The following is a 20,266-nucleotide window of genomic DNA, read 5'->3' on the forward strand; positions in this document are numbered from 1 at the left end:
CATTGTTATCTTATTGATGTTAAATTAGCCAATTTGCGTGTGCCTTGCATTATGTAAAAGCTGTGATAGAAATGCTATTATCAGCCGTCTAAGGTTTACGTCACATTATCAATTACTTGAAGCATATTAACATACATAACTTTGAGTGAAAGTACGGGACTGGCCAGCCCATACTAATGTTCAAAATGTTTAAAGATTCCGAATTGGCCTCGCACTTTTCTCCGACGAGACGCAAGTTGGTAAACAAGGTGAATAAATTAATCGACTCAAACTAGCCGTGCTCATCGATTCAAAGAACAGATAATTTCGCCTAGAGACCTTCTTGTCTACTTCTATTAAGATTAAAATATTCAAATTCTCAAAACACTATTAAAATCTTCCTAGGCTAGTCTCGTAATAGCATTAACCGATTTTATGAAAAACTGTATATGGGTACGTGTTTGGCGCGTATAACCGTTTTGGAAGGATGTATCGCGTCTGCGCGCGCGCTGCTCTGTGCCGGCGCGGCTACCATCACTACTTTCCTTCCCTGCGTGTGTGACGTAACTCTATAAAAGAGTGCGCGGTGAAGACGCCGCCGCTATACCGTTTCCGTTCGCCAGGCTCGGCCATAACGTCCCGACCACCGGCACAGAAGGACGCGAGCGGAACCTCTTCCGCTGAGCCCCCACGGACTCACCAGTGATCACTAGTTCAACAAAAGGTGAAGTGCTCCAAGGATCAGTGCACGTGTGCAGTGACAGTGTTGTGATATCGTGATGGCAACAGTGTCTGTGTGTGTGTCTGTGGGGCACTGTCGCGATCGCGGTCAAGAGGCTGTTATTAAAGGGATGTGTTTGTTTCAGATACGAGATGAGGTCGTTGTGGTTGTTAGCGGCGCTGTGCTGCTTAGTTTTGTCGGTCAGCGGGAGCCCCATCGCGCGACCTGAGGAGAAGGAAGTCGGCAGACAAGCGGCGGCTGCTGCCGCGCCTGCTGCGCCTGCCGCTCCGGCTGATGACGATGACGATGACGACGATGACGATGATGATGATGACGTAGACCTGGATGATGCACTGACAGGTGAGCCACAGACTTAAACATTTCAATCAGGTCATTTATTGGGGAATCTGATACACCGCTACCTTACCCTCTGGTGTTTTCCGCATACCTAATTGCCATCTAATAGCAACTCTTTCTACCATCCATTCTATTCCGGATGATGGAATTCAAGGGCAGTCAAATAAATATTTCACTTATGTTGCTGCTAAACAACCCGGCTTTTGATTTGGTAACGTGTGTCTTGTGCGATTCCTTCGAAGACTTTTCGAATAGCGGTACCTAAAGGTGCCAACATCGTGACTGCCAAATTATATCTACGCATTTCAAGTTTTTTTAACTGTAAATCCATTCAACTGTATTCCAATACTACAACAATGGCCCTCAAGTGCAATACGTAATTAACTATAAACATCAGTGATCTATTTGGATTTGTCTTCGTTTTTCTTCCATTCATAATCATATTTTGCTATAGAATTGTAAATAACATTAAGACACACCTGATTGAAGATATCTATTTGTTAATAAGGGTAACATTCCATTTCTAACCGCAGCTGCATTACTGTCAAGTTTACTATGGAAATTGACAATGACAGCGACGCGTTCAGTACCGGTAGTGCAGCTGCGGTTAGAAATGGAATGTTACCATTATGGTCCATAGTTGAGAGGTTTTGGAATATAGGTGCCATTTTCAACCAAATGGGTTTTAGTGTCGATTGTCAAGGGAGCTATTTGTATATAGGCTTCATTTGAAATCAACTTTATCGACAACTGACAATGTGGTACCTTTTGGTTCAAAACGTCACATAGTAGGGCAGTAGTACGGTATTTAAATAGTACAAACAGTTTCGCACTTGTTTAGCCAGTACGGATACTCGCATGCTGACCTGTTGGCTAGGTTTACCGTTCAAATGAGTAGGCACCATAACGGTTGAACGAAGTGTGAGATTTACGTCTTACTGAATGCACCGGTAACCAATTTACTGTAGTTATGAAGTTAATTTACTGCATTTTAATGAACACCTGCGTAATTACGATGGGAAGTAATTATCAATGATTAAATAGTTATGAAGCAGATCAGGTGTACTGTACCTTACAATGTAGATGCTGTTATAAATAAAATATGTTTAGATTATATCTAACAATCTCAGACATAGGTAATCTTGTTTCAGAAACGTAGTAATATATTCGTGTAACAACAAAACAAATAGATAACAACCTCAGAATTATTTATGTACCTTTAAGTACAAGAAACAGTTCAATTGTACATTCATGTGACAACAAAGCAATACCAAGACTTATCAAGACTATCAAGAATTTCTTTTTAAATCGAAATAATTAACGAAATCGATCATAACGTCGAAAGTGTTACGTTTTTTCGATAAAAATACCTGAGAACCAGGCCGAGGAATGTGAGTCGGCCGTGACAGCGCTCAATGCTTAATTAATTCAAACTGATACTCAATCAGAGAAATTGATGCTCCCCTGCTTTCTAACTACGAAAGTCTCGCAGGACGTCACGGTCCGGCGGCGTATTAGATTAACTGTTTGTTTAACAGTTCATTTGCGTTTGGTGATGCTAATCAAAAACGTTACAACCTATTTTGCAGATAATTTATAATTTATGATAAATATGGTTTAATTTGTACCTTAAAACCAGCCAAGTAATAGTACAGTGCAACTATGGTCGACAAGTTCAACACGTAATAAATACCTACCAATGATAGTTTTGGATTTGACTGAGTACTACGTCATTCAAAGTGTCGTCGCACCTAAAGAAAGATATTCGAGTTCAATTTGGACCAAAGTTTGGAGCTTTTGGATTATAGCTGGTTGATTATATGATATTGGACGGTTGGTTACTGGGCTTTCAAAGAGCAGGTTTAAATTTGGTCAGTGGGCTTTCAAAGAGCAGGTTTAAATTGGTCACTGGGCTTTTAAAGAGCAGGTTTTAAATAACCGCAGGAGAAAACAAGGGGTACACGCTGCTAGAGCATCGTTAGCCTGGATCAAACCGTATTAGTACGAACCAGTAGTTGAAACGTCCGAGATTGAGAGAATGACGGAAGATAAATAATTAGAAAGTAACCAAGCCTTCCAGTGGCCGAGGCCGGAGTCGAACCGGCGTCTTTAGCTTAAGAATGGCTCACGCTAGACCGGGCCGTGCCCGGGTCGAGGTGTCCGTTATGTCATTTTCTATATCTGATCGCTGATCTGCTGATCGGTGATCAAGTGGTGTATTCCATAGAAAACGATACGCCGAAAGTTCCGGCCCGGACACGGCCCGGTCTGACGTCAGTCATTCTTTATGGTGGTACTCGTCCTAAATTTTCGAGTATATTGAATCATTGAAAGGCTTGGTGCCTTGCACAAATCAAAATATTTGTCGTACTTAAATAAATAATTAGGTTACTGATATTTTCACTATAGGTTCAGTGGTGCAGAATTTTAATAAAAATGTATTTTTAGGTGACGACGATGATGACGATGACGACGACGATGAGGAAGAGGCTGACGACGATGATGATGACGAGGACTACTTGGAAAGGTTCTTTGATGACATCTTAGGAGGTGAGCTTAATTCAGATACATACTTAAAAATGATTTGTATTCTAAAACGTATCAGAATTACATTCGGGATATTATTTGCAGATGACGAGGATGAGGATGACGATGACACGCCAGCAGCGGTGCAGCCGGTCGTGGCTCCCGCCGACACCGTCGCCGCCGCGCCCGCCGCCGCCGCTGCCAGTGCTGAAGAGCCCGCAGCAGTAGCCGAAGCCGCCGAAGAAGCGGTTGAGGTCGATAGCGAAGCCGCCGCCGCCGAAGAGTCCGAGGTCGCTCAGAAGGAGCCCGCCGAGGCCGAACCCGCTCAGCCCGCCGAGGAGGCCGCGGAATCCGATGATGCCGACGACGACGACGAGGAGGACGACATCGCCGACGCGCTCGACCCCGAGGACGACGACGATGACGACGAGGACGACGACGACGACGACGATGACGACATCACCGACGCTCTCGGCAGAAACGTGAGCAAAGCACGTGAGTCCAAAAAGCTGAAGGCTAGTCTCGTCAAACACGCGAAAAAGTCAGGGAAAAAAGCGAACTACCTGGGTAAAGTAAAGAAAACCAAAGCGACGGCCGCCGCGGCAGCGACTGCGGAACACAAAAAGTTCAGATAGTGAGTAGGCGCCGAGTCCCGGGCGTCGGCCCCATCGGCCCCATCCACCTGAGACCTCCGCGGTCCCCTCCTTTAGCTTAGCTATTTATTGACTATTTATTTATTCTATTTAATTTATTTTATTTATTAAGTGAGTGTGTTTGACGTGTGAAAGTGTAAGTATGGAACCGAGAGAGTTAAATTAATGTCTAGATCATGTCACACTGGTCTCGTGGCAATTTATTGGAAATAAATCTGTTGTTCTAATTTGTTGTGTGCAATTTTTTCTGTAACCTACAAAATGATTTGTGCGTTCTTTTTCACATTGCAAATGATTGAAATGAATGATCGGTCAGAATTCTAGTTGAAAATTATTTTTGTCAGCTGATAGAGTGACATTATCTAGTGATATTAATTTAATTTTGAGTATAAAATGTATACTAGTCATGATTATAAAGTAGGTCCTATCATCCTAACCTATTACTTCGTATGCTCGTAATGTATGTAATGACTCTTGTAGGCATTTATCTATATTGATCCCGTATTACGTCTAAAGTAGATTATAATATTAGTATTGTATATGTAGATATTAAAGTGTAGATATAATTAACTAGCCTTTTGACCGATTTATCTATATAATCTAACGCACAGACCAATTTCGTCCCGCTCCCAATTCCTTTAATAATTAAAACAAGATAAGTAGAAAATGAGGGGCAGAGAAAGAGGTAGGAATCCCTCGTGAGATCGCGGGCGCGGCCAAGGCCCTTCACAACGCATATTGACCACTTTAAACAGGTGGACCAGTATAAGTGTGAAGACCGATTGAGCACAGTTACGATTAATCTAGGGATCAAGTGAGACTAGGGACAAGTTTTGAGACGGGTGAACAGGTTCATTAATCGCTCAGCAGCGGGCAGAAGGAACTTGATGGGTGTGGATGTGTGTTAAGAGGACGGGCGTACTTTCCCAATCTGGCCCGAGCGATGAACCCGTCCGATTTCTTCTACAACCTTGACTTTCTTTGACCTTGCCGCCCGCGCTCAGGAGCGACCTTGACGAATCTCAACATTTCAACACTGATAGAAAGTAAATCGCACTAGATGTTTACTCTCACTGAATGACGCGCACCGCGAAATTTGCGTGAGTGTCCGGCTTAGTGAAAACGAGATAATGAGATGCGAGAAGAGAAATTTTAAATGTTTGCCGCCGTGAAATGCTGGGAGAGTCGAGGAGTCATATTCGACCCGAATGGAACTCGTTTGTTACCGGTAGTGGTAACCTACATACCGTACCTGTCGGATAGCTTTGCTTTTTACGGTAAAACTTCGTTTCCAATGAAATTTATAAATAGTATTAATAAAAGTTAGTTAAACTAGAGTGAAACGTTGCATAACATAAATTATAAAGTCATTATCATGGTCAATATCGAGAAGTATAAAGCCAGCGTAGCAGAAACCTACATATGTTGCCGGTTTGTAACTATGCCGTACTTCAGATTTCTTTAGCACGTCTCGGCACGCAGTTTCTTTTACGTGTGGAAAATAGAAAATCCACCGTTGACTGCGTGTATTAATTGTGACTGGCCATTAGAATTCAAGCGCGACTCCGGGAACGATACAGTTAGCCGTTCGCGTGTCTTCATACGTGCTCAGAATTAGGTGTATCCTATGAATTATGCGGGCCAATAATTAATTATATGTACACTCGCGTGATGCAATGAAAAACTGACGAGTTTATATTTAAATATAAAAGGAATGTCACGTCCGTTGAAAGAGAAATTGTTTGGCAAAGTTTCCCTTTGACTTTGCGCTCATTTGCAAATCAAACACAAATAACGTAGGTAAACTACATACCGCACATAATTTTTAAATAGTGTGCGATACCGTTGGATGCCTTAAAAATGAGCACAATACACAAGAATTATACATAGTCACACATATATCCAGTTATTAGACATTAATTGTTTAAAATTTAAAATTGGCGTGACAGGAAGATCAACGATTTGAAGTATCGAACTATTAGTAACGATTAAATCAATTAAAAATAAATAAATCGCTTGAATGTTCACAATATTACAGTCGAACAATACCTGACACGAATCGTCAATTAGAAACCTATCATGTGTATAACTAGAAGCGATTACTTGGTAGCATGCACTGTTTGTTTATAATGGTCGATAGCGTTTCTAAATAGTTAGATTTTTAACATTTAAACAAATAAATTTCAACTAGCGAAAGCAATAAATATTTACACTATTACCTAATGTAACCATTACACATTTTTCATTATAAAATCTTAACAAATCTATCTGATCATATCTTAGTAATAATACTGAAAAAGCAGGCAGCGTTTTTGTGCAAATCCAACGGAACATTAAACTCTAATAAAGATTACCTATTTAGGTAAGGTGGTCTGCTTATTATGTTATAGTCGCTCTGCAATTACAGAGATATCCAACAATTCTTTGGTATCTATTGTGTTTGAACCTATATTATAACGGCATAGACGGCAAGTCGAACTTCAGAGAGGCTACCGCCAAAATCAAAATTCGTAAATTGCGGGGATCTTTCTCTTTTTCCCCAATGAAGGCGTAATTAGATTAGAGTGACAGAGAAAAATGCCCGCAATTTGCGAACACAACGTTAGCCTAACGTTTAGAATGATCAACAACAAAATATTTCACTGGTTCTTTTCTGTCAAATAACATTCGTAAAATAACATCCTGCTGCACCAAACGCAGAAATATCGACTTAATTCAATGTTATTTGTAAAGCGATAAAAGTAGGTAGTGATCGTTGACAATGGTTTAATTTCATGGCAGCGTTGTTGAGTTAAAGGAATCTGTAAAGTAAAATTCAGCTGAAATCATTAATTAGGGTTAATAACCTTCATAAGAACCTTAATTAACCGTCTCCTTCAAAAATTTTACTTTCCTTTACTTTAACTCGACCACGCTGCCATGTATAAAGGCTCCTCTTCATGTTGGGCCAACGCCAACGCCAACGTGGGACGCATTTATGGCTGCGTCCCTCGTTGGCGTTGGCGTTGGACCAACGTGAAGAGGAGCCTTAAATCATTGTTACCGATCACTAGCGATAAGCGTGTCATATTTATTTCGTGTGGTATTTTAGAGTACTTTATTGTGCAAGATTGGTTTATAATATATCTGGAGTACATGGAAAGTACCTACAAAGTATAATTACATAGTTATCGTAAAACGGGGCGACTTTGAAATTCTACTTTTTATGCCAAAATATATTTTTATGTGAGATTTTTTACAGTAGGTGAACATGAACATATAGTAATCTAACTTGTTGCAGGAACATATTCAGTAAATAATTAATAATTGTATTTTAAAGCCACCCCGTTTTACCGTATTTACTCACAATAAAAGCACAACTGTATTAAATTAAGATTTCTTCCTTACTAGTCAACGCAAAACATGAACAAAACAAACCATTCACAGGGTTACTAGATGGCGAGCCAGAGAAAACGCCAAAGGAGACAGTGCCAGCGATATACATAGTGAAATATAACCGCTTCGTTGACAATATTCTGGAAAAGATGAACGACATACTGCGCCGGTCTTACGACCCGGTCAGCGTGAAGCTTCAGCCCATTGATGCCAGCAAGAAAACTACCAAGCCGAAGAAAAATAAGAACAAGACCAAGAAGAAGTAAGATACTTAAGGCTAACCGCGCACGAGCAACTTTTGTCTCCGCAACTATTTCAACTCTCACATCAAGTCTATCAGACCTATTCGGATTTCGAGATAATCACAAGATCTAGAGACGATTTAGAGATCAACTAGATCTACATTAGATATCGACTAGATGTGACTTGGATATCTAAGTCATAACTTGTCGAAATCGTTCAAGAGGACCTCCAGAATCGCGGAAAAGTCAAATTTGACATATCTATCTTACAAATATCTTTAAATTATTCATATCGTAACTTGAATAAGTCTAGTAGAAATCTAATTCATTTTCCGAATCGAGCCGTATGGGTAGTGAGACAAAAAAAAAGTTGCGTAGACAAACTCTCGCGCGCCTAGCCTTAGGCCTGAGTTACACTTGTAAGTTTTACTTACGTAAGTAGGGACACGGCTATACTACAGAATGAGAGATGAATATCGTTATCTCATTCTAACAAATAGCTTTGTCCCTACTTACGTAAGTAAAACTTACAAGTGTAACTCAGGCCTTAGCTTGCGCACTTGCACCATAGCTTACCATGCTAAATATTGCCTGGATTAACAATTAGTTAATAATGACTCTACCACACAGCTGCATGCATTTAACTCTTAAGGGCCACTTGCACCAGTCACTAACCCAGGGTTAACTGGTTAAATCATGGAGTTACCATGGTTGCCAGTACAATTTGACACTTGGTTAAAGGTGTAACCGGTTAACCCCGGGTTAGTGGAATGGTGCAAGTGGGCCTAAGAATGAGAACGATTGTTTATTTGACCCAGTCCAGACATGGTACGACTTATCGACCACATAAGCGCCAATAGAATTTCAACTTTAGCATTACGATATAAGGTTAAAATTAGATTGCACTTTCGGGGAATGCGACTTGTCTTCAAATTAATTATCAAAGCTGGATTTTTTTTTTCAACAGGAAAGTTTATTGATAAGGTAGATACAAATATTAAAAATGAAAATAAACTAACTTATCTATAAAATAAAACTAAATTAAAACTAAAAACTAATACTAAATAAAATAAGATAAAATTAAAATATATCTAAGTAATTGGGCCCCTTTGGCATGGATTAATTTGAATATGTTTGAATGTTTTGGGAAAACCTTTTAGATTGGTCCGGCCTGGAAAATGGTTAAGGGCAATTTATGACATGATAGGCAATGTTGAGCAAGTGAAACTATTGATTTACTTTTGTATTTGTAAAACATGCTTTGATATATCCCATCACACATTAAATTAATTTTAATTATTATAACTACGTATCCTAGACAAGTAATTTGAAAAGTTCTCAAGTTCACCTTACGCATCAGGAATGTCAAAAACTCAATATGAAAACTGGGAATTGGATTCATACTTGTGAAATTCGATTATAGACAGACAGACAGACAGACAGACACCGGGTCAGGTGAAAGTAAATATAAGACCTGTTAAAGAATGTTGAACAGTTGTCATAAAACTAAATCGGTAGAATAGTCTCGAAATCTTTTCGCATTTTTTCAAGTGGTTTATTGTTATTGTCCCTGGCATTGAGATCAAGCCGTAAGCTGCGTTCAGCGTCAAGTTTTATAAAAAAAATATAATTTCCATAGAATAAGACGATGTGAGCAGTGGGTCCGGTGGCAATCTGAGACCAAGGTGCTTAGCCAAGGTGCCAAATCGTTAACGCTGCGTAGCGTGGCGTAGTCGTGTCTCTATATCACTCTTTCAGTGCGACAGAGCGTTTCGTTTGTTACGGAGCGTAAAATATTGGCATCTTGACTACGCACATCAGACATCACATTGATAATGCAACATCAATAAGGAATCACGCGATTTCTTCTACATTGATATAAGTTATAAAGTAAAATGACCCTCTTTATATAAACGAGCTATTGTTATTGTAACAACAAGATTGCCTAACAAGCGATAAACGATATATCTAAGTCAATTTGTTCTAATAGACCAAAAGGCAATGAATGATCGTGAGATAATACGCCCACAGAAAAACGTTTATAGCCTCCGAAATCGAACAACTTTCACTTGTTTCAATCAAGATTAACACTTGTTCCGTTTCCAGGAAAACAACTAACAAAAAAAGGAACAGCGCTCGCGCCGGAAACCCAGAAACGACGACTGACAAAATCGCTTCAGAAGACGTAGTTAATGAGATAATTAACAAGATCAAAGAACCTACGCCTGAAGCGCCTGTAGAACAGCTTCAAGCAGAAGGCAGGGCGTTGAAATCAGAAAGCGGAAAAGCTAAACCGAAGCCTTCAAAAACTACGAAGCCTAAAACTAAGCCTCCTAAAACATCCAACAAGAAACCAGCTCCGAATAAGACCAAGACGACTGTTATTAAAAGCAAGCCCAGAGCGAAGGGGACGTTGTATGGGCTGTCTTCCTTAAGGAGAATGGGCGATGTTGCTGTCAGCATTATGTCGGATCACACCACTGTGAAGAGTAACTTTGCTGTTGGACCTTTGATCTTGAGAGTGGAAAAACAGGTATTGTTCACATTACATATATTGTTGGGTTCCCGTTCTTTATTTTAATTTTAAGCCCCAGTTTCATAGGAATTTGACGGTTATTGTGGCGCTACCACACTATAACCATGTATCTTTAGGTACTTAAATAGTAATAGCAGGTAATAGTAATCAAATAATTTGTACATTTTCGGGTAGTTACGAGTATAACATTTATTGATTAACCAACCAAATACAAAACCTGGACCTGTCACTGAACGACCTGGGCCCTATTTCACCAACGTGACAAATGTCACATTTGTCGACATCACTGTTACTGACGTCACAGGCCTCCATAGGCTACGGTAACCGCTTACCATCAGACGGGCGGTGTGGTTGTTTGCCACCAACATGTTAATTTAAAAAAAACTCCACTATATCGCCAGTAAATAAGTAGTTATTTTGCGAAGCTAATGACAATTGTCACAAGAAATACGACAATTGTCACGAAATTCCGACACAGAACTCATTTGCTGTCAAGAATTACCGAAAGTTCTTTGAAATCTTGTGACAATTGTCATCATTATCATCATAAACATCACAAGAGAAATATCTGTTTTTTGCCGATTAAATAAAGTTTTTTTTTAAATAATACAATGATGGTGACGAACAGGAATACGTCCCGCCCGATGGTAAGCGATAACCGTAGCCCATGGGCCTGACTTTAACCTACATTATTTGATCATGTATAATGTTTTTATTTATTTACCCTCAACTGGCTTAAGAAGCCTTAGGGAGGCGCCTAGTGACATCTACCGTAATTACTTTTAATTTTTAGGGTTCCGTACCTCAAAAGGAAAAAACGGAACCCTTATAGGATCACTCGTGCGTCCGTCTGTCACAGCCTATTTGCTCCAAAACTACTGGACCAATTAAGTTGAAATTTGGTACTCATATGCAAGTCTGTGACCCAAAGACGGATATGTAATAAAAACAAAAGAATTTTGAACATAGGGGACACTTTTGGAGGGGGGGGGGAATGAGAAAATTAAAAAACAAAGTTTTGCAAACCATATCGTGTTATATAAGTATTAAACGAAAGGGCTTATTTTAAGGATCTCAAATTTTCTTTTTTTATAATTTTATATTCAATAGTTTAGAAGTTATTTAAGAAAATAGGCAAAAAATGACCATTCCCCTTTTAACTCCGATACTATTGGGTCTAAAATTTTGAAAAAAATACACAACATAGTTCTTCATGTCTAGATGACAGGAAAACTACAGACTTTAGAAATCTACAGTCAAGCATGAGTCGGATTTAAGGAAAAAAACGCGATTGGGCTGTTTTAGGGACACAGCCGTAATGTTTTACGTGAAACGTGGCGTGGACAGCTATTGCGAAGGCCAAAGGCCGAGCTACGCGTATGGCCGAAGAATCGAAGCGTCCCGCAGAGGCTTTTAAAAACGCGCGGCCGAAGGCCAAGTTACGGGAGGTTAGTGCTCAAACACAGAACAAAATTAGTACCTACTTCAAGGGTCTGAAACTCATCATCATTAACTTAAGAGATATTTACTTGTCAGTGAAGTATCTTCCAGCTTTCCCTATCACTTGCACCAGCTTTTTGACTTTTTGATACGACACGTCCCCTAATTTTTCTTTCACTTGTTCTAAAAAGCTACGTCTAGATTTTCCTCTACCCCGCTTGCATCCTACTCGTATTCGCCCCTCCAGGATAGTTGTAAAGTGGTCGTGTCGTTTAAGTGTCCAATCATCTGAAACTACAGGCCTAAATTTTGGAAAAAATACGAAATATAGTTCTTTACCTGTTGATTACTGGAAAATCTATAAAAAGTCTGCAGTCAAGCGTGAGTCGGACTTAAGATTAAAAATAGCGGGTAGGCGGTATCAGGGCCACGACCGCAATTGTTTACGTGAAACATGGTGTGGACAGCTAGTGCGAAGGTCGAAGGTCAAGCTCTGCGTGGGGCCAAAAGGCCTGAAGCATCCGAGAGAGGTGCGCCTCCACGCAAGGTCGAAGGATGAGCTGTAGAAGACCGAACTGCCGTGTCAGACGCATATCTGTTATCTTGAAATAACAGAGATACGCTTAACCAACGCAAAAAGAATATAGGCACTATGCTTAACATAATACTTGAACAAAATTTATATTATTTTTATTAGGTAAAATTAGAATAAATTTACTAAAGTTATTGCGTTACTAAGTATCCTCTGACAACTCAGTTAAAAAACATGGAAATGCCTGGCCGTGCCCCTAGCCAGCCGTGTGTTGTAAGTAAGTTGAATGTAAGAACTTGGCTCTGCTCGCTCGTTCGAAAATGAGTGTAGTACGGGACCCTTGGGACGCGAGTTCGACTCGCACTTGACCGGTTTTTTATCTAAACTTTGACTTTATTTGGTTCTAGGTCGGACGTGGGGCTAAGAAGGAGCTGAAGTCAGCAACCGCCACCACCGCCGAGATGACCGGCAAGATTAGCCTCCGGGTTAACAATGATGGTGTCGCCACCTTACACTCTATCAAAGTTCTGCAGCCTAAACAGGTGAGGGAAAAATAATCTTAGTGTTTTAGAAATAAGGTCTTTATTGGCTCCGTCGTGGTCGAAGTGCTTAGTACACTTTAACCCTTGAACGCCATATTGTGCACGGCGCGTCATCGTGAACGCACGGAGGTTGATGAGACTTCAACTGACGCGCTAGATCTAGATTACAGTGTACTTAATATCAACATTCGTACCGGAACGCGCAGCGCGGGTAGACCCCCAACAAGGTGGACTGATGACCTGGTAAACGTCGCGGGAGTCCGCTGGATGCGGGTGGCGCATGACCGGTCATTGTGGCACTCTTTGGGGGAGGCCCATTGACATATATATCTAGGGACTGGCTTTACGGACAATAATAATGAGGCATGACAGGGGCCAGTTCAGCGGTGTGACACCGGTACAACGCGGTTGGTTGATGAGTTCGCATCACGCGCGCGATTGGTTGACGAGTTCGCATCACGCACGCTATTGGTCGCAACTAGTTGCGTTAGACTTCACGATTGGCTGGAATTCGTGAGTCACACCGCTAAACTAGTACCATTTTTAGTGCCCGTAAGGCCAGTCCATAGATATAATTATATACGTTAATGGGGAGGCCTATGTCCAGCAGTGGACGTCCTCTGGCTGATATGATGGTGATGATGATCAACATTCGTACATTCCGATAAGGTAATGGTGCGTTGTATATGTATATCGTGGCGTGGTGATCAGAGGATTAATAATATCAGAGGATATTGGACGGCTAATTACCGTCCAATATCAATACTTCCTGTACTAAGTAAAGTTTTTGAAAAGTTAATGTTAAATGATCTACTGGGTCACTTCAACAGACATACTTTACTCACAAGCAATCAGTTTGGTTTCACAAAGGGCCGTTCCACGACCGATGCTGCTTCGGTACTTATTAAACATATTTATGATATTTGGGAAAATTCTTGTGATGCAATTGGCATATTTTGTGATCTTTCTAAAGCATTTGATTGTGTGGATCATGGAACGCTCATTTTGAAATTAGAACACTATGGTCTGTCAGTAAATGCCCTAAACTTTATGTCTTCTTACCTTAGCAACAGAACACAAACAGTTGTTGTAAACAAAACCCGGTCTAGCGGTACTGTAGTCCAATTAGGAGTGCCACAAGGTTCTATTTTGGGTCCATTCCTGTTTTTGGTTTATATAAATGATTTGCCATGTGTAGTAGAAAATCTTTGTGAAATTGTTCTTTTTGCTGATGACACATCATTACTTTTTAAGGTTGATCGTAAATCTACCGATTACAGTGTAATTAACAGCACACTCGTTAATGTACTAAACTGGTTTACTATGAACAATTTGCTTCTTAATGCTAAGAAAACTAAATGCATTCGATTTTCTTTGCCGAATGTTAAACCAGTCGATACTAACCCTAATAGCATTTTCTTGTAGGGATTTTGTTGGGCCTTTGTTTACGTATTAGTTGGGCAACCGTTATATTTGGCCGTACGATTTGCTGGAGGGCCCTCGACAAAGGCCCTCCTGAAGATTCCCAACAGAGGGCCATTAGAGTATTTTTTTCGTTGGGCCTATTTAAATAAATCATACAATTATTCAACGGTGGTGGTTTTGGTTGGTCCTATACACATTTTTTTGATGGTTGGTTAATTGTTACATTTGGCCGTACGATTTGCTGGAGGGCCCTCGACAAAGGCCCTTCCGAAGATTCCCAACAGAGGGCCATTAGAGTAATTTTTTCGTTGGGCCTATTTAAATAAATCATACAATTATTCAACGGTGGTGGTTTTGGTTGGGCTGTGGTTGGGCCTATACACATTTGTTTGATGGTTGGTTAATTGTTACATTTGGCCGTATGGCTTGCTGTAGGGCCAACTGCAAAAAAATAAAAAAGGCCAATTTTTGCGTTGTGCTTCTGTTTGCAAATTCAACAATTACCCAACGGCAAGTCAGGTAGGTCGGTAGGTAGTCGTGCACCAGGTTGAAGGCCCAACACAGCTTGTCCCACAAAGGGCCAACATTGTAACATTAACGTTGGGCCTTGTGTAGGATTCTTACAATACTACCGTAGGTAAATAGTTGTGTAATTTATAGTGTGCCTACAGTCTAATTATGTAATGGGCTTTTGTTTACGAGTCCTACAGTTAAGTAAGTGGTTGTGTACGACGTTGGGCCTTTGCTGATAAATATTACAATTACACTACGGTAGGCATTGGTTGTATCCACATGAAGGCCCTAGGCAGCAGTTGTTGTTAATCTTCTCTGTATCGTTCCAATTTCAGTATATGTACTGCCGAAGCAAGTACACTTACTATACACTCTAATTCGTATATATACTAACCGCACTTCGAAACTTCGTAAGCGAGATTTATGTTTTTTGAGATTTAAATTGAGAAAATGTTGGTAAAATACAATTTTTTTAATTTATGTATAAATTTTATAGTTATAGCTATTAGTTTTATAAGTTACTTTAAAAAAATATTATGATTATATCCGGAATAATCGAGAAAATAACTATAACTTCGATGTTTGGAGACAGTAACGCCATCTAGTGACGCCACAAGCAAACTCAACTGGTATTGTTGGGCATCAGTACCACAGCCAATGTTGGTAAATGCGATATTTGTGCTCACTGGGCCAACGAATGTTATCGTTGTTTAGCCACCGGTACCAAAATACACAAAGGCTCATTGTTAGGCGTCAGTGCCACAGCCAATGTTGGTAAATACGATATTTGTCATCATTGGGCCATCGGATGATATCTTTGACTAGCCAACGTTACCAAAATACACAAAGGCCCATTGTTGGGCATCCGTGCCACAGCCAATGTTGGTAAATGCGGTATTCGTCACCATTGGGCCAACGATAGTTATCGTTGTTTAGCGAACGGTAGCAAAATACACAAAGGCCCATTGTTGGGCCTCAATGCTACAGCCAATGTTGGTAAATGCGATGTTTGTCGTCATTGGGCCATCGTATGATATCGTTGATTAGTCAACGTTACCAAAATAAACAAAGGCCCATTGTTGGGCATTAGTGCCACAGCCAATGTTGGTAAATGCGATATTTGTCATCATTGGGCCATCGGATGATATCGTTGATTAGCCAACGTTACCAAAATACACTAAGGCCTATTGTTGGGCATCAATGCTACAGCCAATGTTGGTAAATGCAATATTTGTCGTCATTGGGCCATCGGATGATATCGTTGATTAGCCAACGTTACCAAAATAAACAAAGGCCCATTGTTGGGCATCAGTGTCACAGCCAATGTTGGTAAATGCGATATTTTTCATCATTGGGCCATCGGATGATATCGTTGATTAGCCAACGTTACCAAAATACACAAAGGCCCATTGTTGGGCATCAATGCTACAGTCAATGTTGGTAAATGCGATATTTGTCGTCATTGGGCCATCGGATGATATCGTTGATTAGCCAACGTTACCAAAATAAACAAAGGCCCGTTGTTGGGCATCAATGCTACACCCAATGTTGGTAAATGCGATATTTGTCGTCATTGGGCCATCGGATGATATCGTTGATTAGCCAACGTTACCAAAATAAACAAAGGCCCGTTGTTGGGCATCAATGCTAAAGCCAATGTTGGTAAATGCGATATTTGTCGTCATTGGGCCATCGGATGATATCGTTGATTAGCCAACGTTACCAAAATATGCAAAGGCCCATTGTTGGGCATCAGTGCCACAGCCAATGTTGGTAAATGCGATTTTTGTCATCATTGGGCCATCGGATGATATCGTTGATTAGCCAACGTTACCAAAATACACAAAGGCCCATTGTTGGGCATCAATGCTACAGCCAATGTTGGTAAATGCGATATTTGTCGTCATTGGGCCATCGGATGATATCGTCGATTAGCCAACGTTACCAAAATAAACAAAGGCCCATCGTTGGGCATCAGTGCCACAGCCAATGTTGGTAAATGCGATATTTGTCATCATTGGGCCATCGGATGATATCGTTGACTAGCCAACGTTACCAAAATACACAAAGGCCCATTGTTGGGCATCCGTGCCACAGCCAATGTTGGTAAATGCGGTTTCGTCACGATTGGGCCAACGAATGTTATCGTTGTTTAGCGAACGGTAGCAAAATACACAAAGGCCCATTGTTGGGCATCACTGCCACTGCCAATATTGGTAAATGCGATATATGTCATCATTGGGCCAACGAATATTATCGTTGTTTAGCCAACGGTACCAAAATACACAAAGGCCCATTGTTGGGCATCTGTGCCACAGCGAATGTTGGTAAATGCGATGGTGGGCCAATACAAAATTAATGTGGGCTACGGAACGAACCTCATCCCAACGTTTTCCCTACCGTTGGCACCGTGGGCCCCAACGAAAATGCTACTAGGGAAGATACTTTTGAATAATGAATGCTTAGAGATGGTAGATAAAGCACTGTTTCTTGGTTTAACATTGGACAAAAATCTACAATGGAGTCCTCATATAAGAACACTAGCAAACAAATTAAGTTCGGCCGCTTACGCTGTGAGGAGAATTAGACAATTGACTAATGTTGAGACAGCTCGCCTTGTTTATTATAGTTATTTTCATAGTGTAATGTCATATGGTATTCTGGTTTGGGGCAAAGCAGCTGACATACAGACTATAATTTGTCTTACAAAAGAGAGCCATTCGTTCTATATATAATTTAAGGGTGCGTGAATCATTAAGAGAACTTTTTAAAGAAATTAATATTTTAACTGTAGCTTCCCAATACAAATATGATAGTATTATTTATGTTGTTAAGAATCTAGACTCCTTCACTAAGAATTCTGATGTCCATAACTATAATACTAGAAATAAAAATAAGCTTGCTATCAGAAAGTTTCGTGTTCGTAAAGTACAGAAGTCATTCGTTGGGCAATGCATTCATTTTTATAACAAGTTACCTGAGGATGCTTTAAGATTACCCTTTCCAGCTCTTAAGAATTACTTAAAAAAGTCATTGATGTTGAAGGCTTATTACAGAGTCGAGGACTACTTGACAGACAAACATGCATGGTCCAAACCAGAAACTGTAATAACGACAAGTAGCAATTAAAAACATTGTATTATGTGTAGAGTTAAAGGTGACTCAGCTCAGGTAAGAAAGCACATCAAATTGTATGAAAGCATCTCATAACAATCAGTTAGATTCATATAATATGTATTCTCATTTCTTTTATTGATTTTATTTTCTTTTCCTTTTGTAAGATTTGATTTGTTTTCTGAAAGAGCTACGTATTTGTGATTTCATGTGCATATATGTTTATTTTTTATATCAAATTCTATAAAGTTATGTACTCACTGAGTATAATTGCATGAATTCTATAGTAATTTAAATTGTATTAATTACTCGTAATGCATGTTAATTATAAGATGTAATAATGTTTTGAAAAGATGTGTCCCGCCGAGTTTGTTGCCGGTCCCATATTGGGATACCCTCCTCCAATTGAGGGGGGATTTAAATCTTCTCGGGGCAGAGGTGTACGGTTGGAGCCGGTAAAGGTTTATTTGACGTTCATAAGCGCATTGTAATATGCCTACTTGAATAAACTATTTTTTATCTTTATCTTTATCTTTATCTAATATATGATTATTTGCAGTTCAAAACAAAGTGTTACGATACCTACTCGATATTAACGATTAAGTATAAACTTTATTTCAATAGCAATACGACTAATTATCCCTTGTTACAGGTCCGTGTGGACAGCAACCACGAACGCACACGGGAACTAGTATGGCGCCGCAGCGCGAGGATCGCGCACGTCGTGTCTGAAAAACTCATGTCGGCTTCCAAACCCATGTTCGTCCACCAAAGCGTGACCAAGCAATAAGCAACCTTAATACTTTAGCATAGGGCGCATTAAAGGTTGGCTAAGGCGTTCATCCACCAAAGCGTGACCAATCAATAAGCAACCTTAACACTTTAGCATAAGGCACATTAAAGGTTAGCTAAGCGTATAGCCTTGCGAAGATGGCGTATACTTAGGAAATAGGGACTCGCGAACGAGTGACTTTGCCGCCAAATATATTAAGGACGTCAGTTAGAATCCTGCTTTTGACACTGGAAGTTCTTGCATCTTTTCCATTAACTTGACAATTGGTACCTGACACTGACAATTCTCTTCACGTACCGGAAGGCGCAGCGCGGGTAGACCCCCCACAAAGTGGACTGATGACCTGGTGAAGATCGCGGGAGTCCGCTGGATGCGGGTGGCGCGAGACCGGTCATTGTGGCACTCTTTGGGGGAGGATTATGTAGAGCAGTGGACGTCCTCTGGCTGAAATGATGATGATGATGATGATGACTACAATTCTCTACATATTTCTGGGCAGGTAAGTACCGACGGTACAGAGCGTCAATGTTCAGAGTTAGACCAAGACAAGTCTGCATCGATTTTGACAGCACACGCAGTGCATGTGTTATTTTAAACGTCAATTGTCTATGAAATTATGACGTATAAATAACACTTGCACTGCGTGTGCTATCATAATCGTTGCATACTTTTCATGGTCTAACTCTACTTGAATTGCCAATGTATACACCGTGTTTTTTTTTTCCGCTAATTTCAAGGGTGCATTCTTGTACTTAAATCAAGTAACTTTCTCAAAGACACCGATATTCTAATTAACTCCATTTCGGAGATAATCAATAATTTATTTTTTCCTCTAAGGCCTCTACAAGTGTGTACACTTGCCTTAGGGCCAGTTTACATATTGATATAGTGTTTAGAATGAGTTCATACATTTGCTACTAAACTTAAGTACAATCTCGGTCGATCGATGAACGAAATGACATTGATATGTCACAGACTTCAATTGTTTGGTTGAGTTCAATGTAATGCCCATGTTACAACAACGCTATATGCTACAGTTAATTAACTTAAAAAAAATTTATTTCCTATAAAAATGTTTTTTCCTAAAAAAATTAAAAAAAAATTTTTTTTGAGATATAACTATGCCATTTAGTTCTCTTAAACGTACTTAACCATAACGTTAACGGAATTCAATAAAAACACGGTGTAGAGACAACGGTCAGAGCAGTGAAAACCCTTTCACTGGCGGTTGTGTCACTGTGAGGAGTCAATTGTCAAGTTGGTGGAATAGGCACCTGGTTTCTTTTTCATTAGTACGTAGGTACCTAAGTATATGATATTTTATGACATATTTTTTTAACGTTTGTGAAATAGGCACGCCTTGTCACTTTTTCTTCAGTAATATAATAAGGTAATGATATAATTATATATAAGGTTTTTGAATTGTATTCAGATTTGCATTTATAGATTTAAATTTATATACAAACTAAGACTGTTATTGAAAATTAAGTTTTAAAGATACTCATGGAAGCGGAATAG

General features: G+C 39.9%; 2 protein-coding genes across 2 annotated transcripts in view; one reads left to right on the plus strand and one right to left on the minus strand.

Annotated features, from left to right (window-relative positions):
• LOC134667159 (uncharacterized) overlaps positions 1–20,266 on the minus strand; it is a 287,834-nt gene that overhangs the window by 224,410 nt on the left and 43,158 nt on the right. The gene's annotated exons all lie outside the window — the stretch shown is intronic.
• Positions 546–18,789, plus strand: LOC134667161 (nucleolin). The gene is made up of 8 exons (XM_063524474.1): positions 546–703; positions 846–1,060; positions 3,506–3,607; positions 3,689–4,078; positions 7,663–7,873; positions 9,960–10,386; positions 12,769–12,903; positions 18,608–18,789. Exons 2-8 carry the CDS (start codon positions 853–855, stop codon positions 18,743–18,745), a joined length of 1,611 nt encoding a protein of 536 aa, XP_063380544.1. The 5' UTR covers positions 546–703; positions 846–852; the 3' UTR covers positions 18,746–18,789.

The sequence above is a fragment of the Cydia fagiglandana genome, chromosome 9, assembly GCF_963556715.1.
Source record: "Cydia fagiglandana chromosome 9, ilCydFagi1.1, whole genome shotgun sequence".
NCBI classification, from domain to species: domain Eukaryota; kingdom Metazoa; phylum Arthropoda; class Insecta; order Lepidoptera; family Tortricidae; genus Cydia; species Cydia fagiglandana.

Excerpts from the sequence above, each read along its gene's own strand:
- LOC134667161 (XM_063524474.1), top strand. The coding sequence starts at position 853 with ATGAGGTCGTTGTGGTTGTTAGCGGCGCTGTGCTGCTTAGTTTTGTCG. Across the intron at positions 1,061-3,505 it reads CCTGGATGATGCACTGACAG|GTGACGACGATGATGACGAT; the intron begins GTGAGCCACAGA and ends ATGTATTTTTAG. Across the intron at positions 10,387-12,768 it reads TCTTGAGAGTGGAAAAACAG|GTCGGACGTGGGGCTAAGAA; the intron begins GTATTGTTCACA and ends ATTTGGTTCTAG.